This window comes from Camelus bactrianus, chromosome 5 (assembly GCF_048773025.1).
Source record: "Camelus bactrianus isolate YW-2024 breed Bactrian camel chromosome 5, ASM4877302v1, whole genome shotgun sequence".
Taxonomy (NCBI): Eukaryota; Metazoa; Chordata; class Mammalia; order Artiodactyla; family Camelidae; genus Camelus; species Camelus bactrianus.
The window spans coordinates 99,543,116-99,568,970 of record NC_133543.1 but is presented as its reverse complement, the minus strand read 5'-3'; the positions used below and the strand labels follow the sequence as shown (position 1 = coordinate 99,568,970).

General features: G+C 38.9%; 1 protein-coding gene across 6 annotated transcripts in view; it reads left to right on the top strand.

Annotated features, from left to right (window-relative positions):
* The first annotated feature begins 2,764 nt into the window (after positions 1-2,764).
* USP40 (ubiquitin specific peptidase 40) overlaps positions 2,765-25,855 on the top strand; it is a 76,983-nt gene continuing 53,892 nt past the window's right edge. For 3 of the 6 annotated variants that reach the window (XR_834791.3, XR_006722358.2, XM_010948166.3), the window contains exons 1-10: positions 2,765-2,897; positions 4,026-4,243; positions 6,807-6,874; positions 7,969-8,082; positions 10,617-10,781; positions 12,494-12,640; positions 14,952-15,095; positions 17,278-17,406; positions 23,145-23,237; positions 24,611-24,718. Coding sequence is in view for 4 of the 6 variants with exons in the window: in XM_010948166.3 (XP_010946468.2) it covers positions 4,045-4,243; positions 6,807-6,874; positions 7,969-8,082; positions 10,617-10,781; positions 12,494-12,640; positions 14,952-15,095; positions 17,278-17,406; positions 23,145-23,237; positions 24,611-24,718 (1,167 nt within the window). In the remaining 2 variants the exon portion in view is untranslated. Of the gene's footprint in view, positions 2,898-4,025; positions 4,244-6,806; positions 6,875-7,968; positions 8,083-10,616; positions 10,782-12,493; positions 12,641-14,951; positions 15,096-17,277; positions 17,407-18,416; positions 18,540-23,144; positions 23,238-24,610; positions 24,719-25,855 lie in introns of those variants that run through there. The other 3 variants (XM_010948165.3, XM_045511578.2, XM_074364513.1) reach the window with 3 other exon arrangements.

Here is a 25,855-nt window from a genome sequence, read left to right as displayed (position 1 = left end):
TTGGGCTTTAAGGTCAACTAACCTGGTAGTCCCTAATTCGCAGACTAAAAATTCCTCATCTTCTTGCATCCAGGTCCATGTCTGCCCCTCCCTAATAATGACAGTGAAGGCTCAGATCTACTGCCTCACTGGTAGGATCTATGGAAAAGGTCATACATATTCGTAGAAAGAAGAAGGGAAGGAAGGAAGGAGGGAGGATGACAAGCAGGCAGGCAGCTTCCTGGCTGAAGAGGTAGGATAGCATCAGCGGTTAAGAGCACAGGCCCAAGGGGGAGGGTATAGTGCATGCTTAGCATGCACAAGGCCCTGGGTTCAATCCCCAGTACCTCTGGTTTAAAAAACAAATTATATACATATAATTATATATATATATATATAAAATTAGTATATATATAAAAAACAGTATAATATATGATAATAATTATCATATTTTATATATATATATATATATATATATATATATATATATATATATATACACATACACACACACACACTTAATTACCTCCCCCCAGCAAACAAACAAACAAAAAAAAACACAGGGCCTAAAGTCAGATCACTGGGGTTCAAATCTTGGATTGAGGCTTACTTGCTGCGTAACTCTGCAGAAATTATCTATCTCTCAGTATCTCAGTCTCCTCATCTCTAGAATGGGGGTGATGTCAGTTCCCACCTAGTGCAGTTGTTGTGAGAATTAAATCAGACAGTGCTTGGAAACTCTCTGCATCTGCCTGGCACAGGATAAATGCTCATACTTCTTTAAAGAATCATTAGTCTTTCTTGAACAGCACTGCACACGGTAGAAATACTCGAGTGAAACTTTCATGGGACCAGAGTCTCATCAACAGTTTTCTTAGTCCAACTCTAACTTTCTGTGGAGCAAATAAAGGATTTAAATTTTCACCATAGACTATAAAGCCATATATCAGTGTTAACAATGATAATGCAGCTAATGCTTTTAGTGTTAACAACTTCAGGGACTACAGGGCAGATAAGGCTCAATGCCTGGCTTGGAGATACTGACAAAATGATCATATCTGACTTTGTCAGGGACATGGGTTACAAGAGAGACACGTGGCATCCTGAAACCTAATGAGAGAAAAGGTCGTATCTTGTTTAGAGAGATATGAAAATTTTTAATGAATGGGTTAGAGTTTGAGATGGGCTTTTATTGAAGAGAGGGCCTGGAAGGATGGACATGCCTCATAGCAAAGGACAGTATGAATCGGCACAGGAGCAGGAAGGCATATGGCACATTTGGAAATACTTTAACTGGAGAATAGGTGCGTAGTAAGAAATACAGTATGAAAAGCTCAGGGACCACCGCGGAGTTTCTATAGTAGGTACAAGGGACTCACTGAAGCCTCTTTGGTAGAGAACTGTGAGCTCAGCGAGTGCCTCGGATGGATCTCGTAGGGCCTAGTGCAGGATGGGATGGATAAATGGCAGTCCACCTAAAAGGCTATCATCCTAATGCAGATGAGACTTCATGAGGGTCTGACAGGCGGAGAGGGAGCCCTGGAAACGGCAGCAGCATTGTCCAGGCAATATTCCGAGTCACAAATGATTGGATTCATGGAGAAAAGATGAATAAAAGCTCAAATCCACTCCAAGACTTTGATGCTGGATGAGGAGAAGGATGGTGGTGTAGACCATTCATTTATTCAACACATATTTTTTTAAGACCCTGTAATGAGCCAGGCAGTGTTGAGGTGGCAGGGATACAGCTGTGCACAAGGGTGAGCCTGTGTCCTCATGGAGCTGACCTTCCAGTGCTCATTCTTGGTCACGGAATGGAAGTTTGGGAATAGTCATATCTACTATTAGGAAGAGAGGCATGAAGTACAGTGGGCAAAGAAGAAGCAGTCAAAAGACAGGAAGAAAAGCGGCAGCACAGAGCGCCGGGGAGCAGGGAGGAGAGTCAGGAAGAAGAGGCTGCCAAGGCGGCAACGTGGCCGAGTGAAGATAGACGAGAACCGAACGCAGGCGATTTCCATCGTGGTTTCCTAGTCTAGACCTTCTAGCTGGTCCCCTACTTCCAGTTCTTTCCCTGCCGACACTTCTTGAACATTTGCAGCCACGGGCATCCCCCTCAAATGTTCCAAACACAAATCCCCGAGACTGGCATTCACTTTGTCTCCTGCCTGGAAACTTCCTCTATCACTATTGCTGTTCTCAATCTCTCAAACCTTGAGCTGAAGTCAAAATGATTTTCTCCCCGCCTCCCTCATTCTTTCCTGGATTGGACAGGGGGCATGCCAGGAGAAGCCTGAGCAGGATGTTGCAATGGTCCACCAGGGGTGCTCAAGTGGGCAAGAGGGTAATTTTGAGGTATTTTAGTCTACTCTTCTGAATGAGAGTTGGCACAGACAAAATAAACACTGAGGATGTTATAAAGGAGCAAAGCTATATGGAACATTTTCCACCGGAGATACACCTGTAAAATGTCTTTGAAAGCGCACGGCAAACTCGGAGCCCTACACAGATGCTTCCAAGGTTTAAGTAACTTCGGCATCACCCAGGACGAAAGACAACCGATCTTTGCATCCTCTACTGCAACTAATATGAGTTGCAAACAGCAATAAACATAAACTTTAAAGTGTGAATGAACGAGTGGCGGGCTGACCGTGTGGACCCACGAACCTGCAGGGAAGCGAATGCTGTCCCCACTACGCCACTCTCTAACTCCGGGGGCGAAAGAACCACATTGCCCATAAGGCCCCGCGCGACGGACCGCGCTCCCGCAGGGCATCCTGGGAGACGAAGTCCGCGCGATTCCATAAATTCCTCACGCGTCGGGGCGCGGGAGAGCTGCCAGCGCCAACATGGCGGCGCCCAGTTGCGGCGAGTTCGTTCGCTTCGAGTTTTGGCCAGGGCGGGGGTCTGGGCTTTAGGCAGTAAGTGTGTCCGGGGCCCGGTGATCTCGGGAGGGGCGTGGGAAGCGCCGGGATCGTGTGGGCGGCACGGCCTGAGGAGGGCGAGGCGAGGCGAGAGGCGAGGCGAGGCGAGGAGCTGCCCGGGCAGGTCCCAGGGTGCGGCGTTCTCGGTGTCGGGTTAGTCGTCTTCTGCCGCGGGGACCTCTGCCTCCTCGCGGCCCTGGACTCAGTGCTGTCTTGAAGGGTTTGAGGCCCTGGCCTTGGCCGTGTCGTGGAGGAGACGGGAATTCAGACTAAGGGCTCCAGGCCACACTTTCAAGTTCCATTTTTTGGTGTGCTGTTTCCTGAGGAACGGGTTGAAAAAAATAATTGCATTTCAGCGCTTTCTGTCACTTATGAACCGTCCTAGGCGCTTTGCATTTCTCCTCTCCAAGTGGCCATCCTCCACACTCGATATGAGACCTTGAGCGGATCCTCTGGGTCCCCAGAGCTCACTTTGGGGTCACCGGCTGCATATTGGAAGCCCTTCAGACTCGATGATTTTAATGGGAGTATTTTTTTCCCAGTTAACCTCCTCTTGGCTCTCCAGGTTTGGGACCATGTACTAAACTACTGTAAAGATTAATTTGTCCCATTGAATTTGTTTGAGTGCCATAATCTGGTTCGACGAGAGTGAGAAGCAGAGATTTTAGGAAGTGATTCGTAGTCCCAAGAGCTTTGTCAACTCTCAGAATCTAGGATTGACTTTGCCATCTCAGCCGTAGATTAGGTGTAATGATGGATTTTCTCTCTTTTTTCACTAGTTATATCAGTATGCCTTTTTAAAAACAAGCATCATTTATTGTGGGCTAAACCCTGTGCACTAAGTGACTTTCTTTCATTATGTCATTTCATTGTTTAAATGATCCTCCGTGACAGTTGGTATCCCATTTTACCTATAAGAACACTAGTTAAATAACTTGTCCAAGGTCACCCAGGTAGTGTGGAGATGAGTGAAAAAAATTCAGGTTTTGCTGCTTCCAAAGCCCAAACCACTGTACTTTCTAAGGAATGACCTAAAATAGATAATTCAAGTATAAGACAGGGAAATGTGGGGAAGTTTTGTTTTAAAAACGAAAGCATTTATAAAACATGTTGTATTTTTTTAAGGGTAGTATTTAATTTCACAATGTTTGGGGACCTATTTGAAGAGGATTATTCCAGTGTGTCAAATAATCATTATGGAAAAGGGAAGAAATTAAAGACCAAAGCTTTGGAGCCACCTGCTCCTAGAGAATTCACCAATTTAAGTGGAATCAGAAATCAGGGTGGAACCTGTTACCTCAATTCCCTTCTTCAGACTCTTCATTTCACACCTGAATTCCGAGGTATGCTATGTTACATGCATTTGGTTAGTAATATGTACCCTCATCTCTACATGTAATTAATTATATGTGAAAGCACAAATGTTTTAAACGTGAATTCCACACCACAGTGTGTTTATTGTTGCTAATATAAGACATCAATTAGTAAGTCTCTCTGCAGAGAAATGTGGATCTTAAATTATCTTAAATACATTCTGTGTGATCACAGTGATGTTCAGTAACAAAATTTTAAAAAGAATATATTTCTTTCCTAATCCTATGATTTAAAAAACATGATAAAGACAATTTTGTCATGAGTGCTAACCTACATTATTGTTATACCACTTGTATTTTTGAGGTTTAAAATTCCTCCAAAGTGATAATCACATAAACCAGAGTTATCCAATACAAGTATATGCTTCCTTTTGGAGTGGGGAGGGAGTGTCACATTGTTTATACAGTCCATAATCATCTACCTGCAATTCTGTTACCCAGAAAACTCTTGACAGCCTCATCTGATCTGAACTTGTTTGGTCTCAGAGCCACAGAGGGAGATGATTGTTGTTTATAGTCTTAATTATCTCACTTGAGTGAATAGTCAATACATTTGTTACAGGAATATTGAGCCTTTATTAGTGGGTACTGTTTGTCCCAGACCCTGCTTGGGGATGTCATGTTAACATATATAACCCTTTATATTACCTGTCTAAAATCTGAAAATTCTGAATTCCAGAGACCCAAGATGTTAGATAAGGGACTGTGTGCAAGGAACAGAAACCCATTCAGATTAGCTCAATTAAAAGGGAGGTTTACTGTGAGAATATAGGGGAATCTGGAAACCACCTACAGAAGTCACCCTGACCTCATTGGACCCTCGATTTCTTGCCCCTGTTTTTCTCTACTTGTTTGTCCCATCCCACCTCTGCAAACTAGCTTCCTCTGCAAGGGTTTTAGTCTCTGTGTTCCCTTGATTTCAGTGTGTACATTACTTGGCTGTCACGTGGCCCTAATTGGGGGCTGCCAGCTACAAAGCTACATGATTGTAGCACAGCTCTCTACAATGTCTCTGTATTCTGAGGACAGACAGCTAGTTCATCCTGTATCCAGTATCTCAACCCCTTCCCACCACTACCAAATTTAGCAGTTTTGTGATTTTCTATTGCTTCTAAGCTTAGTAAGACTTCTGCCTCCAGAAGATTAGTAAATAATTGCCATTTTATCCTTCCCAGGGCAGTAGGTTGAATTGCATGTGGGATTTAAGGGCCTTGCCTCTTGTCCTCAACTCCATTCTCTCCATAAAAATATCTCCCCGATGCATTCAGTAATCTACCATTAGAAATTTCAGCTTGAATAAGCGGGTTCCTAGGGAGGTTAAATCTTTCCCACGTTTTAATATAATTGAAGTTAAAGGGCAACTCAAAATAGAAGAGTAGCCTTAAAAAGATACTGAAGAAGGTGGTTGTTGGGGAAAATGGGCAGGGCATGGAGAGTACCACTGAACAAGAATAGAGCTGAAAGCCCCAAGCCCTCTTCTCTAGAAAGGGAGGTTGCTGGCCAAACACGGGATGACAGCTTAGTGTGGATTGTGCGCTCCTTGTAAGGCTTAGCGTGAATCCTAATGCTTATTGAGGAGAGGTATAATTTGGGAAGTGTAGGGACTGTCAGAACGGGGAAAATTCTGAGGGCTCTTGGGAATCATATTTTAAGGAGTAGGGCTAGATTGGGTTCCATGGTACTCCCAGTTCAATGTAGCTGAGAGAGTGAGAGATGTTTATAGAAGTCTTTGTATGGATTTTATGCTTTACCTTTTATGTTTGCAACCTTTATGTAGTTTTTTTCCCAGTTCCTGCTGGGAAATCAGGAGGAATATGACATGGCAGTAAATCACTGAGGCAGCAGTGGTTTTCAGTGGGAGACAACACCGCCCATCACTTCTGTCCCTGGAATATGTGGGAGTCTCTCAGTAGGGTTGCTATCTATTTGAACACATATGGCCCACAAGATTCAGATATGCCCCATTGGGTGGCACACCTAGACAGTGAATTATAAGAAACTCTGGAGACTGACACTGGCTTGCCAGTTTATTCTTCCAGGTGAGATTACCACCACCTATTATTACCCTTGATGCAGGAAAGACATTTCCATAGCAAAAAGGACATGATCGCAGAGTTAAAAGATGAAAGGATGGTTGGAAGTCTCAAATGTGGCTTGTAAATGAATACATGTGACAAAAGACACTGTTATATATTGTATATTACATTCCCTAATATTCTTTGTGTGGCCTTGGGGACCCACTGCCAAAGGCAGTAGGAAGCCATCAAAGATTTCTGGTGTTACGCTTTCATGTGCGTAGTTTTCCTTTTACAGATCTCCCATTTTGAACCCTTAGCTTGCTACTGTATAGAGTCAGTGATTGAAAATAATATTGTCAGAAAGCAAAATGTGTAGAGTAAGGGTATAAATATTGTCACAATCATATTTCTGAATCTTTAACTGATTTTTACTTACTGGTGGACTTTGCTTTCTAAAACAGGTTTCAGAAATGAAGTAATGTCATTTACATCTCTGATTCTGCTTTTTTGTTTAGAAGCTTTGTTTTCTCTTGGCCCAGAGGAACTTGGTTCTTTAGAAGACAAGGATAAACCTGATGCAAAGGTATTAAATCTATGATTTACAAGGTTTTGGGGGTTTTTTTTGTTTTTTTTTTTTTGGAGTATTGAGGAACTGTTCTAGGATTCAGTTGCTTATTCATAGATATCAGCAGTTTTATTAATTACCAGATACAATCTTTATTTTTAGAAAGTGACTTGGCCTATATCCTACTACTAAGGAGTTTCCCTTCCAAAAAAAAATTAATTCTCCAGATATAATGCTGCTGCTGCTTTATAGACATAACTCATTCTTCCCATTCTTCCACACTAGCCTTCCAAAAAAATCTGTCTAATGCACTTGTTTGTAACAACAACAAAAAATAGAGACCAGCGTCCTGGAAGTAGATTGAGCAAGGAGTGGGTTAATTGTAAGTGCATTTCTAACCACGTTCCTCCCTTGTGTGAATATCATTCAGAAGTGTATCGCTCTCAGGCTAAAATCTGTCCTTTTTAATAGGAGTCTCTCATGATCCAGCCCCTTCTCAAACCACCTGTGTGGCAAAGAGCCAGTTTTTGTCTTTTTTCAATTCCCAGTCTGTTGCAGATCATACTTTTGTAGGAAATAATAAAAATGTTGTGGCCAGCTAAAACTGCCATAAAAGTTTGTAAAGACTTATTCTCACTTTAGATATTTAAGTCCAGTCCTCAGACCAGGGTCTGAGCAGCATTCTCAGGGCCCCAGCCCACACCATGTGGGCAGCAGGAAGAAAGCAAGGCAGGGCTGTGAGATATTTGTGACTGGATAATTCCTCATCTGGAGTATGTCTGTATCTGAGATATTTTAGAGAAAGAATGGACTATTAGAGACTCAAGTCAGTCTGTAATCAGTTGAGTGATTTATTAGGGCCTGTTTGGGTTTTAATATGGATCTATGCTATGTCAAGTTAGAAGACTCCATGTAGCTAAATTTTTTTTGTATTGAATTAGAATTTTCAAAGAAAAATGAATCTTAGTTCACCCTTTGCAATATTTGTAAACTTTCTCCTGGGAGAACTAAGTGAACTAGGAGATGTGAGAAAACTAACATGCAGTTCTCTTTAAAAGCCCCAACCAACATTTAAAAGACTTCATTTAGAAACGCGTTTGTTTCTCATTCAGGTCCGAATCATACCTTTACAGTTACAGCGGTTGTTTGCACAGCTCCTGCTCTTAGACCAGGACGCTGCATCCACAACAGACCTCACTGACAGCTTCGGGTGGACCAGCAATGAGGTACGAAGGTCAGCTTCCGCAAGGAAGTTACCAGCAATAAAGAGTGAACACTGGCTTAATAATGTTAACTAACTTCTTTTAATTTTCTCAAGATATTGTTTAAATATTTACTTCTAATATTAGATAATTACAAGCCAGAGATACATTTTTAGACACTTGCTGTATGCAGGATTTTATGAATGGGTATGGTTTGGGGTTGGGGAAAGGGTTGTAGACACAGTGAGAAGTAAAAAAGAGCTGATTTTTTATAATTTCTACCTTTGTATAGTCTAGTTGAGATATAACACCAGTTACGGAAGTTAACACTTTTTATAGCACACTACTAATCAGCTTAAAAAACTAACTGGCAATAATTCTGTCTTCCTTTATGACATGCTTTTGTGTTTGAATCTGGATGATCTGACTTGAACATTTGCTTCACGCAAAACAGTGAACCATTCTCGGCAAGTGTTTTCATTTTCCCTGTCCTGCTTTTCTCCTGACTCTCTTCTTTTTCTTCCTGAATCCTATTGTGTGTGGACTCACTCTCATTTTTCTGTTTGAGTTCCAAATACTGTTTCACTTATACAAACACTAAACATTTGTCAGCAACAAGTAAAGATGTGTATTGTCGGTACTGATGAGCTGTTAGCTCTACAAAATCAAAACCAGGTCTGAAATTTTTTACAGAATAGATGTATTCTTGCAGAGACAAAGGTGTGGGAGACCATCAGAATTTAAAGAGGCAATGATCAGAATAATATTATGTTGCCTTCAGAAATAAACTATAAACTGGTCACCTAACCAGGAACACGCATTAACTAGACAATGTTATGTGGTTAAAGACATAAGGCTTGGGCTTGGAAATACAATGGGATATAACATATTCCCTAAACAGTGTGTGTGAAATTTCTGCTGCAGGGCAGGTGCTTAGGGTTAATTTCTTTTTCTTTCCTTGTTTTAAAGAAAACCGCTGTATTGAGATACAATTCATGTGGCCTAAGATTCACTCTTTTAAAGGGTGCAGTAGAGTGGTTTCCTAGTGTATTCGCAGAGTTGTACAGCCATCACTACTGTCAACTTTAGAACATTTTCATCACCCCGAAAAGAAACCATATACCCATTAGCAGTCACCCCAGCCCCCATGCCCTTTCCCTCATGTCCCTGGGCACCGCCAGTCTTTCTGTGTCTGTGGATTTGCCTGTTCAGGACACTTCACAGAAATGGTACCAAATCATATCATAAGTGGCCTTTTGTAAGTTCACTTCACTAATGTTTCAGAATTCATTCATGTTGCAGCATGTATCAGTACTTCATTCCTTTTTATTGCCAGGTAATACTCTGTTGGATGGATGTACCACTTTTTTTTTAACCTTGTCATCAGTTGATGGATTTTCCTTTGTTTTTGATGACGAGCTTTCCCTAAGTTGCTGGATTCATACTTCTTAAAGCTCTGAAAACCTTATTATTTCTTAATGAAGTCTTGCAGGAACCCCTCCAAGACTGGATCTGCAGGGGTGGGGGTGGTCTCTGAGGTACCTTTGCCAAACTTAGGATTGTTCAGAAACAGCTTGAAAACTTTCACAAGTTTTCTGTCCCATCAGAGCCAGTGATACTGGAGAAATTTATCCCATCCAGTGTCTTGTCTGCTGAAAACCAAGAAAAAGACCCTGAGTCCCACATTTGACTCCAGCTTTCATTTATTTAGTCAGTTTCTCTTCATATGAAACTTGGCTTTAAAATTATCTTCCCTCCCGCCTCTCCTTCTGCACCTGCCATGTGTTCCTCTACCTCCTTTCTACGTCTCTCGTCAGAGTCGCTCATGGCATCCCTGTGCCACGTCCGGGAGACATAGCTCTGCTCTGGACGGTGCTCAGGAGTGTCATCCCCCTCCTCTCCAGAAACACCAGCTCCCTCCGTTCCCCTGACCTCGCTCCTCCGGCTCTCCCCTCCCCTGCTCTTCCTCCTTTTCTCAGGATTGGTGTGCCCCTTGGCTTTGGTTTATAATTGGTCCTTAGGGAATAGTTCAATCTCTTGCCACACAAGTTACGTGATTCATAGCAGATTAAGGCCAGTTCCATCAGAATTTTTCTCAGTAGCAAAGTGTTAGTCTTGCTTTAATTGTTCTGTATGTCGAGGCAGTACTTTCTGGTTCTTCTTGTGTTGATAATTCAGTGTCACCAGTCCCTCTGACCTCAGTGAGATCCTCTGTGCGGACTTGCCGGCTCTGCCTGTTGTGTCCTTCCTCCCCGCCCTTCTGTGGCCATTTAAATGGTTTCCCACAGAATAAGTGCAGTTTCCTGTTTTCAAATGAGTTGAGTTGTATACACACTGAACACCATCTGTTTATACTTTCATTGTTGTAGTAAAAGCAAAAAACAGGTGATGATCTCTTAGTCTGTTCTCAGCTCGTTTAGCTTAGTCATCCTTACATTTGCTCGAGCCTTACCTTTGATTTCCAGATAAATCTTGTATTTTTTAACTAATATCACTGTAAAAATCTTTTTTAAAAACCTGAAGCACAAAATTGCATTTAAAAGTTACCTGTTTTATAGGAAATGAGGCAACATGATGTGCAGGAACTGAATCGAATTCTCTTTAGTGCTTTGGAAACTTCTTTAGTTGGGACCTCCGGCCATGACCTCATCAATCGTCTATATCACGGAACCATTGTTAACCAGATTGTTTGTAAAGAATGTAAGAATGTCAGTGAAAAGCAGGTGAATATGCAAGAGTATTTTAGTAATAAGTTAAACTGTAAATTATAATTCATGTAATTAAATCTGTGATCTGTACAGCAAGAGGATTAAAGTGTTTCTTTCTAGAAATAACCATATCACCTTTTTTCTTGTACTCTAGCCTCACCCGGGTCATAAGTTTTATAATCCAGATTTCTCCATGTAAACTGAAAGAAGGAAATGTCGTAAGATGTAGCTTTAACCTTTTATTTAGTACTCTAATATTTAGAAAACAGGTTTGGGGAATGTTCACAAGTAGAGATCTGTGGCCTCTTGAGAAAAGTCAATTTCATCATGGTTGGTGGTTGGAATATTATAAAGAAAGGAAATAATACAATAGAGAATACTGAGGAATATTTAAATTGACAAACGTCTGTAATTAAACACTGGATTTAGTTCATTGCTGTCCCTCAGAAAGTTCATTTGTGTGTGTGTGCTTATGTTGAAATATATATAAAGCTATTATAATCCTGTTTAAACTAGTGTAACGTTCAGTTCTTTGTCATGACAAGAGATTGCCCATTTCATATAATTGGAAATTGACTCATGTAAATATAATAATAATTGCTACTTGTGCTACAAATCTTACACAGCAAATGATTTCATCAGTGAACAGTTGTCCTTTAATAGAAATCTTCCTTTTTTATGGCAAGAGTTATAGAAAGTTTCTGTTTTTGACTGTATCAGTAAAAGATTAAATGCCAAGATTAAATGCCGTTTTCTAAATGTTGCATTACTTGCTGTTTTTGGAATACGTATGTTTGTATATATTTCTTTTCTTTTTCTATCTTTTATGAAAGAGTTTGGCATAAAAAATACTTTTTGACTCTTATTACCTATGCAGATGGAAGGTTTGGTCAGCCTAGTTTGGAAATATTAAGAGGTGTATGTCTTTGGATTACTGTATGATTGACAAGTAGAATGTGATAATTCACTAAGTAATTTCAAAACAATGTCTATGAAGGCACATTATAAACTACAGACATTAACTTTTCACATATATATATTATAAACCATGTATGACTATTACTTTTATTACTTTAGATTTCCATCATAAACTCATCTGTGCCATATTTTTACAATTTTCATAATCCCTTAATGCTATTGCACAGACACATGCAAAAAACTATAAATATGCTTTAAACTTGTCAAATTATAACTGTTTAATACTAGAATTTGTGATTCAAATGTAGTTACAGTAGAATTGATAACCCTTTTGCAAAATACCTTCCTCTTAATTTTCATAAAAATACCTTTTTATCTTGGCTCAAAATAATCTTTTTCTTATAACTTCCTCTTAAACCAGCCCTAGCAGAAGATGAGGAAGCAGTTTATGTCAGAGTCCAGCTCTGCCTGGCTGTGCTAGCCTAGAGACTAAGACAGCACTGATAAACCCTGCACATAATGCTCTTCTTGATTGAGATGTGTGTTCAGTCGTTTATTTCCCAATAAAATAGGTTTTATTGTATCTACAGTGAACTTGTAAACTGGTTCCTGATATATTTTAAGCCAAGTTATAATTTAATTTAGAAAGGATAATTCAGTGTTATGAATTTCACAGGAGGTCTGATCTTCATATGTACAGTGTTTTAGAAAAAATATATCTGATTATTCCCAGTATATGTATGAGTTGGTGATGTGTTTGTGAATTCTCTGAAATTGTTCTTTCAATATTATATTCATGTGTGTTTCAGGAAGACTTCTTAGATCTAACAGTAGCAGTCAAAAATGTATCAGGTTTGGAAGATGCCCTCTGGAACATGTATGTAGAAGAGGAAGTTTTTGACTGTGACAACTTATACCACTGTGGGACTTGTGACAGGCTGGTTAAAGCAGCAAAGGTAAACATGGATCCTCTGCCTTTTCTGAGGGTTTCCACTTAGTACTTGGTAGCAGGAATGTCTGTCAAGTCAACTTGTATGAAAAAGTCTTGAAGATACACGTGACGCTCTTAATTAGTACTAAGGATTGGAAAGACATTTATGTTATATATAATCTGTATTTTAATTTTTCATAATAAAGACTTTTTTTAAGCTTTCAACCCAACAGTTCTCTCAACTTCTTTCTCTCTCAAGAAAAATTTGTTTGTACCTCAACAATTTCAGTGTTTCTTAAATAAACCTTCTTTGCAAGTTACCATTATGAACAAGGCAAATGTTTTTATTTCTGCCAACCAGGAAGCTTGCTGAGCTTTCCTTTTTTTCATCTACCACGCTGAAAATAGATGGCTTTCTTTGTTTTCTGCATATGCAGTTGTTTTACAATAGTGAGATAGATAGATAGATAGATCGATCGATCGATTGATCGATGAATCCTTCTGTATAGACTCTAACAAATCCAATATGTCCTTCCCTCCTCCCTGAGTTGGAAATACTTGACTCGCTAATTAAAGGGCTTGACAGAGTACTTCTGGATTTCTCTTTGTACAAAAAAGGAAAATGTAGGATAAAAAAGACAAGACTTAAGCAACTGGTTTCTTCTGCACTGTGGCATCAGCTCAGCTGCTGTTATTAGCTGCAGGAGGAACTGTTTCGCTGCTGGTGGATGATATGGCAGGTTGTTCATTAGCATGCTAACCATAAGCTCAATTCAACCAGTGGTTATTGAGTGCTGACTTAGAGAACTACCACAAGAGACATATCTTTGCAGTTACTCTGTTAGGACAAAGAGATAGCACTATTCCTGGAGCAGACAGTATTGAATTTTCCAACAAAGAAAATGAGGGTTGATTTAGACAGCACACGATACTGATTTGGATCATGGAGATTATAGGTGAAAATGTAATAAAATCAATAAACCTCATGCCTGCAGCTTTCACAGTAGGATTTGAATCCAGGGTGAATTTTATATTATGTAATACTTATTTCCATCCAGCCTTTGCCCCTTTATAAAACCCAAAGAGAGAAGTTTATTTTGTATTTCCTTTTTGGTAGTACAACTACAGCCTAATAAATATAAAATTCAGAAGATGAGGCATCTTGGAAAAATACTTGAACACAGTCTTAGTTTTGGTTGAGCTTAATTTACACATTACTAAAATAAGAACCTCTTGCTAAACAAAAACAATTCTTTTATGCATCTTTTATATCATTGTTTTAACTCTTTTTCAGTGAAAATTTTGTGATCTTGAAACTTTTCAAATTGCATTCTATTCTACTTATATTAGATTTATTGCATTCTAAGGTTAAGTTTGGTTGTTCTGCCTAATTAATGCAGATTTTCTTATTCTGAGCAATCTTTTCTCAGCCACATTATAGTTGAGTTACTCAGGTTTTTCAGATGTATTTTTTTGAAATATTGTGAAAATTGGCCATGTTGTTAGATTGCTGTACTTTTTGTCATTTAAATTTTTTTTACCTGCTGGCTTTGTGGAATTGTTGTTTTAAATTTATTTACGATTATGGGTAATATATGTGGGGAAGAATTCTTTTTGCCCTCCTCACATGCCATTAGTGCAAGGGCCTTGGAAAAAGCTGATGACTTTTAAATAGAAAGCAACTTAATTTAGTGTCTTGTTTTAAAGCAAGGCATTAAAGCACAAAACATCTTGTTACCTGCTTTTAAGAACAGTAACTGTAAAACCTCAATCAGTGGATCTCAACATTTGGGCAGTTAGAGCCCTCTTGAAAGTCTAATGAAAGCTCTGAGTCTTCTTCCCAGAAAAATCCATGTACACGTATAATTTTCATACATTTTCAATGGTTTGGATCCATCAAAACAGGTCCCTAGGTCCCAGGTAAAGTGCTCTGGTTCTTCGGTAAATAAGAACTGTGTCTGCCAAGTAAAGTGGAGACAGCGACCAAGGGGGAAGGAGAAAAGTCAGGACTCAGGCTGGAAACAAGCTCTGTTAGAAGGAGAGTGTCCAGTTATGATGCCCTCATCAGATAGCTTGGATTTTAAGGTAATCGACATTAAAACATAAAAATTGTAGATTTTTAGTGGTAAGCATAAATGAGTGATGTTACCTTTAGCCCCATAAAATAGATGAGTTTATATCAAGAGCTGTATCAACCATGGTGATTAGTTTATGTGACTAAAGTATGTATTTCTCTTAAAACTGTCATAGGTTGCTTTTTTATATCTTAAGAATCATTGTATATTCTTTTATATAATTCTGCTTATAAAAACCTTAAAAATTTTTTCTTTTGACAGTCGGCCAAATTGCGTAAGCTGCCTCCCTTTCTTACTGTTTCATTATTAAGATTTAATTTTGATTTTGTGAAGTGTGAGCGATACAAGGAAACTAGCTGTTACACGTTCCCTCTCCGGATCAATCTCAAGCCTTTTTGTGAACAGGTTTGGACTGCTTTATTTTGAAATTCTTTCTTTTTCCTGCTCCAGATTGAATCTTTTATTGACCTAATTTTCAGTTGCTTAGTGCAGAATCTCAAGCTTGGCACAGTTAACATTTTGAGTTGGATAGGATGTCCCACGTGTAGTAGGATGCTAACAGCATCCCTGGCCTCTGCCTACTAGATGACAGTAGCACTTCCTGCTCCTGCCCCGTGAAGACAAAAATGTCTTTGGACTTTGCCAAATGTCCATGTCTCCTGGGAGGAGGGAAGAGGGGTAAAATCACTCCTGGCTGAGACCCACTGGTTTATTATAGTCTTTTTGAATTCCCAAAGTATGGATTTGTTCCCAGTTCTTTTTATTAAATTCTTCTTGAAAAGTCTTTGAAATGAAAATTTAAGAACAGAATTAGCAATGACCCAGCATTAGGAAAAATTATTATTAATTGGCACATTGCTATTTGGATTTAGTTTATTTATTTTTAATTTAATTTAATTTAATTTAATTTTTTTGGATTTAGTTTACTTTAAATGCAGTAATGAATTACACATCTAGAAAGTGAACAAGAGATTGGAACGTCACTAGTGTAGAATCTGTAATCCTTGAGACATGGGGAAGAAAGTTTTAAAAACAAATGAATTGCATAATCAACCTGCTTTATAAGCTACTGAAAAGACTTTCTGTGTAATTGCTGCACATGCCCAGGTCAGAGTGATGAGACTGATGAATTTCTTGTTACAAAGCATTCTCTCCGTCTACATTTAATACCAGAACATTTATTAAATCACTGTTGAATTTCTATGTATGAAAGTAATCTTTTTTAAAATGTTCTTAAGTTTAGATGGGCCTTCCACTGCTTCAGGCATAATTACTGAGCTTTTTGGTATGGTTATTATATTAATTACCATTCAAAGATTCTAATGTGTTGGCCTTGAGCCTGTTACAGACACACGTAGAATAAACAGATTTTTCTGGAGTAAGTTGATACACTTTTCCCTCCTCCTGTTTACTGTCTGAAAAAAGATTTATTTTAGGGATAATTGAGTTAATTCTCTTTTTTTTCCCCCTAACTTTGTTGATTGTTGAGAAATAATTGACTTACAATGCTGTATAAGTTTAAGGTGTACAGCATGATGGCTTGGTTTACATATATTATGAAACCATTACCACAATAGGTTTAGTTAACATCCATCATCTCATATAGAAAAAATGTTATCCTTTTGTAAAAAGTAGTTTGTCACATGATTTTAACATATGTTGAAATAACAAAACTGAAAAAAGCAAAATATTGAGCACTTATCTAAGAAATTCACAATAATTTTACTTTTTGATTTCTGCGTTAATGAAAAAAAATGATCACTTTGCATCTTGGTTTACATCTCTCTCATCTTTTGCTTGAACCAGACATTTTTAAAAGGCTGCTTAAAAGTACAATATAGGAAAAGAAGTTCCTCAAATAATTGACCCCCCTCAAGTAGCATTCATATGCAAAGTAATTATTTTTAATGCCATGTAGGTGTTCATTTGTTGGATCAGTTTTAATTACAGAGCACAATTAATTATAGAAAAGATTGATCATATAATTGATAAATCAGTAAAGAGCCTTTTCATTCTACTAAACTGTTTCTACCTAAAACAGGCTAGTATTCATAACTACTGAATTCCCGTTCATGCAGAGGACTGAAGTGTATGAGGGGTGATCGATAGTAGGTAAGGCCCTGACTTTGAGGCACATGACGATCTAGTTGAAATATAGGACAGATTCAGCTGCTGAAGTTCTACAGCCGCAGAATAGGTTTCCTACAAAGAGGATTTCCTCTCACTAAAACTCTCTGACACTGACTGATAGGATCATGTGTTTTGTTATCACATTAGCTTACATGATTTTGGCCGAAGTACATAACTCTAGCATCTTGTTTAGATAAATGTGTTTATGTTTAACTCAGAGGCAGAATTCGATTGGTGTAGGATGATTGGTATTAGATCAAAGGTAGATAATTTTCAGGCCAAGAATCAAGAATTCCAAAATTTAAGTGGATTATTCAGATTTGTGTTAATTTACCCAATAACAATAATAAAACTGAAATTTCTTAGTAATTACAGTAGTTGAAATTCTTTTCTCCCTTTGGTTAGGCATCTTCCTGTTTTATGTAAACTATATCACTGTTTATGTTCCTTCTTGTAGAGTGAATTAGATAACTTGGAATATATGTATGACCTCTTCTCAGTAATTATACACAAAGGTGGTTGCTACGGAGGACATTATCACGTGTATATTAAAGATGTTGATCATTTGGGAAACTGGCAGTTTCCAGTAAGTATAGAAATTAGTTTAAAAGTATCTTTGGAACTTTTTCCTTTTCTAGTCCTTTATTATTTTGGTAAGCCTAATCTTTTGCCATTCATCATGTATTCATTCACTTTGTAGGAAACTTAGAGGCACTGAAAGTTAATACAGATAGAAGTTTAAATTTTTTATTTCTAGACAATTTCACACTTACAGAAAAATAACCAGCATAGTACAAACACCTCCTGTGTACTCTTCACCTGGGTTCTCCAGTTGTTAACACTTTGCCACATTTGTGCAAGCACATCCTCTCTATACAGACACACACACACACAGAGTTAACATTATCATTATTAGTGCCGAACCAGTTGAAATTAAGTTGAGGACATTGGGCTCCTTTACCCCAAAATACTTCAGGGTTTATCTCCTGAGAACCAGGACGTTCTCTTACGTAAGTGTAGATCAAAATCAAGAACTTTAACACTGACTTAACACTATATTATGGAATATATGTTTTATATTTAGATTTAACCAGTTGTCTCTTCCATATCCTTTACAGCATTTTCTTCCTCACTGTAGTATCAAGTCCAAGATCATGCATTATATTTAGTTACATATGTCTTAAGTCTCCTGTAATCAATAACTAATCCTCAGCTTTTCTTTGTCTTTCATAGCACCAGCCAAAGATTTTCTTCCTATATTGGTTTCTGAAAGTTTCATAGTTTTGCCTTTTACATTTGAAACTTCAGCCTTCCTGGAATGGTTTACTATGAATGGTGTGAGATTGTTTTTCCACCTGGGTGCTTGGTTTCCCATTACCATTTATTGAATAGTCCATTTTTCCCGTGCCAATCTACAGTGCTGGTTCTGTTAGAAAGGAATATCTGTTCTTTTACATGTAAGTCCATTTGGGGCTCTCTATTATTTTTGTTGTTGTTGTTCTTTCTTTTTCCTATCCCTAGGCAATGCCATGTTGTTAATTTCTGTACCTTTGTACTAAGCCATGCTGTCTGGGAGGCACATCTCCCTGTGTGTTGTTATTCTTCAGGACTGTTTTGCCTGGCTTGGCTTTTTATGCTCCTGTGGACATTTCTGGAATCACCTTGTCAATATTCACACACACACGTAGTGGGGTTTTGAATCTACATGTGTAAAACAAGGTACATCTTTTTGATTTTTAGAGCTTCTTTAATGTCTTCTAAAAAAGTTTTATATTCTCTCTGGGAGCGAACTTGCAGGTGTTCTGAGGGAAGGCACTGACTGGGAATCTAGTTCCAATATATGCAGTGGGAAAAATGACTATATTACACACCAACCCCGAAGCCTCAAGCAGTTTTCTGAAATGTAACTAGAACAACAGTCTGTAAGTTACAACCCATCGTGTTAGGGTTAGAGTGCTTGATACACACCTGCCTGGCGTCAGACAGTTAACATTGTTACAAGTGAACAGTTGCTGCATGTGTAGTAACATGGCTTCTCTGGGCGCCACGTTCCCTTTGTTGACATGCAGTTTGCCTTTCAGGACCTCTGCGCAAGTTTCTGACGTTCTGTCAGTTGTACTTAGAATGTGCTCAGAGATACGTATGTTTTGTAAAGTTTGGGTATTAAAAAAGCCTATCTGTTCTATTGGGAAAATGTTGGCCAGAGAGGTGCTCCGTGGGGCTATGTCTATACCGGGTGTTTGTGGACTGTTTGTGGCTGGTGTATTGAAGTGCAGTCATCTCCAGCGCATTGGTGTTTCATAACCAACCATCTTGCTAAACCCTCTTATGTTGTAGACATCTTTGGAAAAAGACAGTTTTGTTTCACCCTTTCCAATCCTTAACCTTCCATTTCTTTTATTTCTAGAGCTGGGTGTACCACTTTGGGATTGAGAAAGCCATGCAGGCATCACTCTCAGGTGCCCATGCTACATTTGCCACAACACTCGCTCATTGGGCACATTCCAGGCAGAGGAAGTGAAGCCCATCTCCTCCTCTGCTCTGACTCTGCCCTCCACGTTTCCATCCTTCGTTGCTGATCCTTATCCTGTTACCTTCCCTCACTCTGCTGACTGCTGGCTTACATTCCCAGGGCCCCACATAGTGAATCTTAGTTTCTAGGACAGCCGGCTGACTTTATTTCATTCTCTCTAAAGGATGAAGTTGAAGCCTTTCATTAGATTCTCACAGGAGCCAGTGAACAGGTCTAACAGATATTTATTATGTGGTTCATTTATCTTCCCTTTGCCTTGTCTGCTGTAGTTCTCGGTTCTCTCCTTCCAGTTATTCTTCCATCTGTTCTAGCCTTTTTCCCACTCATTGCCCTGACCCTCTTCAGTCTTGGAAAGTGCGCCCACCCTCCATGCCAGGGCAGCTTCCTCCGCAGGGGTGTGTCTCTGCTCTCCCCAGTGCCAGCTGCAGGGATGTCCTCAGTTTTGACACCTCAGCCGGTGTCAGATTTCAGGCACTTTTCTAGCTGATGGGATTTATCCTCGGTCTTCCAATGCATGAATAATTTATTTGCAGTTTCCTTTTTAAGTTTATCATTGAAATCATGCAGCGGTGGCTTCACACTCTGTGGTGAGGTCATGTGGCTCAGAAGTAATGATTCTGTCGTGTCTTCTTTTGGGTTTTGCTTCCTCGGACGTCTCTGAAATTTTGTATTCATTTCTTCAGAAATGATTGGCAGTGTCAGGGTCTTCACCTGGTTCTGCTAACGTGACTCGAGTGGGCCCGCAGGCGTGCTTTTATTTGGTTTTGCTCTCTGCACAGCTTCTGTCCTTGAAGCTCTGGATCTGGAACAAGGTCTTCCTCAGGGCTTAAAGGACAATCAGAAGACTGCTTACTCACGGCCTCTATGAAGCATCCCATTTCGTTTTGCTTTTTCCATATTCTATTCTTCAACAGAATAGCTTTTGAATAGTGAAAAGAACACTAGCTTTTCATCTGTGTGGTGAAATGCATGGTGTTCAAATAATGGTAAGTGCTTTAAGAATTTCAACTTGAGTTGGTACACCTGCCAGACACTGCTTGTCTCTTTACTGAGAGATCTCTTATGCCTGGAGACAAACGATTCCAGATACTCTAATAATAGCCAGGTATTGTTCTTTCTGCTTGTAGTTTGGCAATTTTTTCTTGTCTCTCAATGAGTTGTTCCCTACTAGGTGCTGCCTGCAAGGAACAGCTTTCATCACCAACCTCACAGAATACTCCCTGGGTGAAAGCTGGCATTTCAGTCTCTCCCAGTCCATCTAGAAGATGGTCCTTTTCCTCTAGCATGGAAGTCACTCACTATGCAAAATGTGACTCTCCATCTGGCTATAAAGAGGAGCCTGATCCGTGCTTCTCTCTTCTGGGGGCCTTTTGCTTCACTGATGATGGACGTCACTTTGAACATCATCTTGCACATTTGAGGATGTGGGACAGAGAAGGCTTTACAACAGCTCCCAGTAGACAGCACTGGGACTGGTGCCCGCTGGACCAGCCTGTCCCTGCGAGGCCAAGGATGGACACCAGCAGAGTGCAGTGTCACATACTGGGCAACACCGGCCTGCCTCTCCCCTCCTACCATTTTAAAATCTCTTGTTCCTTAGTCATAATGTCTTTAAACATAGTAAACATACTATTTTGTTATTCTATGTCTGATAGTTGGCATTATCTGAAAACTTTTTGTGTGTCTGATTTGGATATCTGCTGTTTCTAGTTCCTGCAATTTTCTTACTTAACTGTGGGCTTGGTTGGCTGGTTTGTATTTTAAGAACACAGTTTATAGGAATAATCTGAATTTAAGGTACCTTCCTCTAAGAAAGATGTGTGATTGTCTCTGCCGCATCCATGGGGTCACATCCAACCTCTCACACCTTTAAAATAAGATCTAGGCTTAATGATTTTAGAGCCACACAACGAGTGTGAATTTGGGCCACAAACCCACATGAGGACCTACTTGTGATTACAGACTGCTAGAGGGAATGTTTTTCTGTTTTAATCTAGTATCAAGGTCAAAGCAAGCCAGTTCCTCATTGCCTTTACTGTAGGGTGGATTTTTTAGTAGGTCATGCTTATATTGAGAGCATAGACCGTTCAGGTTTCTGGCTTTTTGCTTGAGTCTATCTTTGTGGTATAATGAAAAATACATATTTGGTCTTTGTCCCTGGTTCATGGCATAGAGATCCTTGAAGTTTCCTGAGTGATAGGCATGTCTTTCCTGTTCATAATGAAGCCCTTTCAACCGTACCTGAGTTGGTGCTAATGAGGTTACTATAGCATGAGGGCTGGTCACCAGAGGAACCAACCACGTGATTAGAGGGTTGGAACTTTCAGCCCTGACCCCTGACCTGGGGAGTTGAGGTTGAGTTCCACGGACTGGAGGTTGAGTTTGGTCATCGAGGGCCAATGACTTAATCAACCGTGCCTGCTTAATAAACTTTGATAAAAACTCTGAAACAAGGAGACTAAGGGAGCTTCAGGGTTGGTGAACACATCCACGTGCAGGGATGGTGGCCATCCCAACTCCATGGCGACAGAGGCTTCTGCACATGGGATCCTTCCCAACCTTGCCTTGTATACCTTCATCTGGCTGTTCATGTGTACCCCTTGTTCTGAACTGTAGTCCTTAGTGTAACTTACACTCATAAGTCATGAGTTCTGTAAGCTGTTCCAGGAAATTAATCAAAGCTGAGGTGGGGGCTGTAGAATTTGTAATCAGCCAGGCAGAAGTGCAGGTGGCCTGGGAACAGCATTCGCAGCTGGTGTCAGAAGAGGGGGTAGTCTTGTGGGATTTAGCAATGTCAGTGTCAGAATTGACCGGAAGGACACCCAGGTGGTGTCAGAGAATTGGAGAATAGGTTGTCACTCAGCTCCCCACTTCAGATAGGTCTCTATGCTCTGTCTCCCAAGCCCTGCCCTGGATGAGCATCAGAGTGGAGGCTGTGTGTCAGCAAGATTGGGCAGCTGGAGGCCTCAGCGCTGGATTTCTTCCTTGGATTCCCATTTCACTTTTCTCTGAGGATTTTCCTGATGTTCTCTTGCTAGTCCAGCATGTATTTAAAAAGATATTTTTGTTTGTTGTGTTGTGTTTTACTTTATCCAGCATTTTTAGTAATTTTTTGGCAGGATGGTTGTATTTCATCTGCCATGTTCTTCTTCTATTTATTATTTTTGTCTTGGGTTAGTTGTTTAGATGTATCTGTATTTATGATTTTAAGCCAATTTCAAATGCTTTTGCAAGATGGCACATATGAAAAAAATCAATGAAAATATTTTATCAGGGGGATTTTGACATATTCCCAAGTAACTTCATAAAATGGGATGAAAACTTGGGTCATCAGGAAATAGAAGGGAGCGTTTAAGCTCAGCTTGCAGAGATGGATAGGATTTTATTAGGCCGGCACAAGTGAGGGAAGATAAATTGAGTGGAGACCAGAAAGTATTTTGAACTGAATGATGATGAAAATGCAACATACCAGAATTTGTAGGCTGCAACTCCAGTAGTGCTTAGTGGGGAAATGTTGGAACCCACCATGTGTATTGTGCTAGAAGCTTTGCTTAACGCACAATCCCAGTTTACAGATAATGCCAGAGAGAATAAGTAAGATGTCTAGGATTATTCAACCAAAGGTGAAATTCAAAGTCAGGCTGCCTGATTCCAAAACATACGCAAGTTACTGTGACGCTTGTATCATGACTTCTCCACCTTGAAATCTCCATGGTGCAAGCATTCTTGTCTTGTTAACTACCTTTTAAGCGATTAGTGATAGAAACTTTTTTTATTGTTTTCCTTCCTAGGAGGGAAAAAGTAACCTAGATGTGAATTTGAAAGATCAGAAAGAGGAAGCAATTGATGATCCATTGATGATTCTAAAAGCAATCTTACTACAGGTAAAGAGAGAGTGTATGTTTATATTTGTGTGCGTGTATATCAGATGTATGATTTAATTGGTAGAAGTGATATTGTTACTATTCATCATTTTTTGCCTGTGGGACATTATCTGTGTTTGTTTTTTCTTGACTGGAGACTTTCTGATTATAAAAGAAATGCATACTCATGGTAGAAATTTTGAGGGGGAAAAAACTAGAAAATATATAAAGAAAGTAAATTTAAATAAACCAAATGCATGGTCATTGTTAACATTGATATATATTCTTTGCATTGTTTTTTGTATGTTTATATGCATATATTGGGATTAGGTTACAGCTTTGGGGGGCATTATTATTTCATTTTAAATAGGATTGGGATTTACTTTACGTATTGTTTTGGAATTTACTGTTTTCCCATATTATCTTTTTAATGTCTGTAGGATCTGAAGTTATGTCCCCTTTTTCATTCCCAGTATTGTTAATACCTCAAATATATGACTTTTAATGTTTGCTTAGTATCTCGATGTAAAGATGATGGTCTCTTTTCATTTATTCATTCATTAGTAAACAATTTGTTATAATTCCTTTCTAGGCACCTAGGCTGAGTGTTGCTGTAGGGTCACTGTGTTAATCTACTAGGGCTTCCGTAACAAAATACCACATTTTCTCACTGTTCTGGAAGCTAGAAGTCCAGATCAGGGTGATGGCAGGTTTGGTTTCCTCTGAGGCCTCTCTCCTTGGCTTGCAGGTGGCTGCCTTCTGGCTGTGTCTTCATGTGACCTTTCCTCTGTGCACCTGCTTCCATGGTGTCCCCATGTATCCAAATTTCCTCTTCTTATAAGGACACCAGTCAGATTGGATTAGGGCCCACATTAAAGTCCTCATTTTAACTTAATCACTTGTAAAGGCCTTATCCAAATATAGTCACTTGAAATTTTGAAGGTTCAGGATTTAACATATGCATTTTCGTGGTGGGGGGACAAATTTCAGTCCATAACAGTCATTTCTTGCCCTCTTTTAGAACTTGTTTTTACTTAAAAACATTAAAGAGAAACATAGAAGAAACATTAGTGTTTTTTGCACTTAAATATTTCTTCTAAAAATTCCACATAATATCAGGAATTTATCACATCTCAGAATGCTCTTTGGATATTGCTCTTGAAATGTTTAACCTTTGCCACATGGAAAGTAACAGAATTCAACTTTTCTAAACTTAGGCTTAATCTGTATTTTAAAAAATCTTTTCTTTGAAATAATTGTGGTTAATCCACATACCTGTTTGCTATTAACGGGCATGTTAATTAGGTATGATCCTGTTGGTCCCTTTGGATTAAAAAGTGTTACAGTTATATCTCATCAGATTTTCTTAAGTGACTTTCTGGTTTTTTTGTAAGGAGGAGAGTAATCTAATTCCTGTTGATCAGCTGGGCCAGAAACTCTTGAAAAAGATAGGAATATCTTGGAACAAGAAGTACAGAAAACAGTACGGACCACTGCGAAAGGTAATGCGTGACATCCTTATAGGAAGTCTTGTTCCCAGGAAATTTTATTATGATCCTGGTAACATGAATTCCTTTGCAGAAGGAAATTTTAAATAGGTGAAAATATAACCAGTATTTTTGCTTAATGGTTAGAATTCAATTAAGTTACTTATTAAATATTATGTTATTAAGTGATTTATTGTAGAATCAAGAAATAAGCAAAAAAGGATAGAGGAGGGGCTTTTAATCACAGTAGCAAAAAAATGTCACAAAGTTCATATCCTGAAGCTCATCATCCCACTTACAGAAACGTCTTCAGGTGTGCACCCAGATTTCACTGGCTCTTTTACACACAATTCTAGTCTACTTGGTGATCTGGTTTCCTAGGCTGTAAGATTAGGTGCAAAAAAAAACTGATACTGCCAGAAATAAGAGATAAAAAATTGACTGAAAACAAGCAGTTTTATTATTAGTAAATATTTTGAAACTATTTCTCATAGAAGCAAAGAGCTTATACATGGCAGTACATGTTCATCTTTTAATTAGATCACAGTTCATAAATGAAGTTAGCTTAATGACCCTGAGTTCATAAGACGGTCTTAGGTTTTCATTTAAAATTATTGGATCAATGTTTCAATATTTTACTTTTAAGTGTGTTATCAGTTGTGCAGGGTTTTGTTTTGCTTGTTTTTAAATATAAATACCTTTCAGAAGTTAGAAGAAGTTAGCTTTTATTCATAGTTGACTGATAGTTTTATCTTGAATAGAGGTTGGATTTTTATCAAATGCTGATTGTTTCCATTTATTGATATGTTCACATCACTTTTCTCTTTTATGGTATTAATGTGAATTCTGTTGACTGACTTTCTAATGTTAAAGCAAATCTTACACTTCTAGGATAAACTACACTTAGTCGTTATATATTTTAATGTATTGCTGTGTTCATTTGGTTCATATTTTGTTAAGGATTTTGTGTCTGTTGTGAGAGATATCGGTCTTTAATTTCCCTTTTTTTGTAATATCTCTGTCGGATTTTAATATCAGGGTTATGCAGCACTCATAAAACAGTGGGAAATACTTCCTTTTTTATATTCTTGGAAAGAATTTCTCTAAGATTATTCTTTCTTAAATGTTTAGTGAAGCTATTTAGACCTGGAA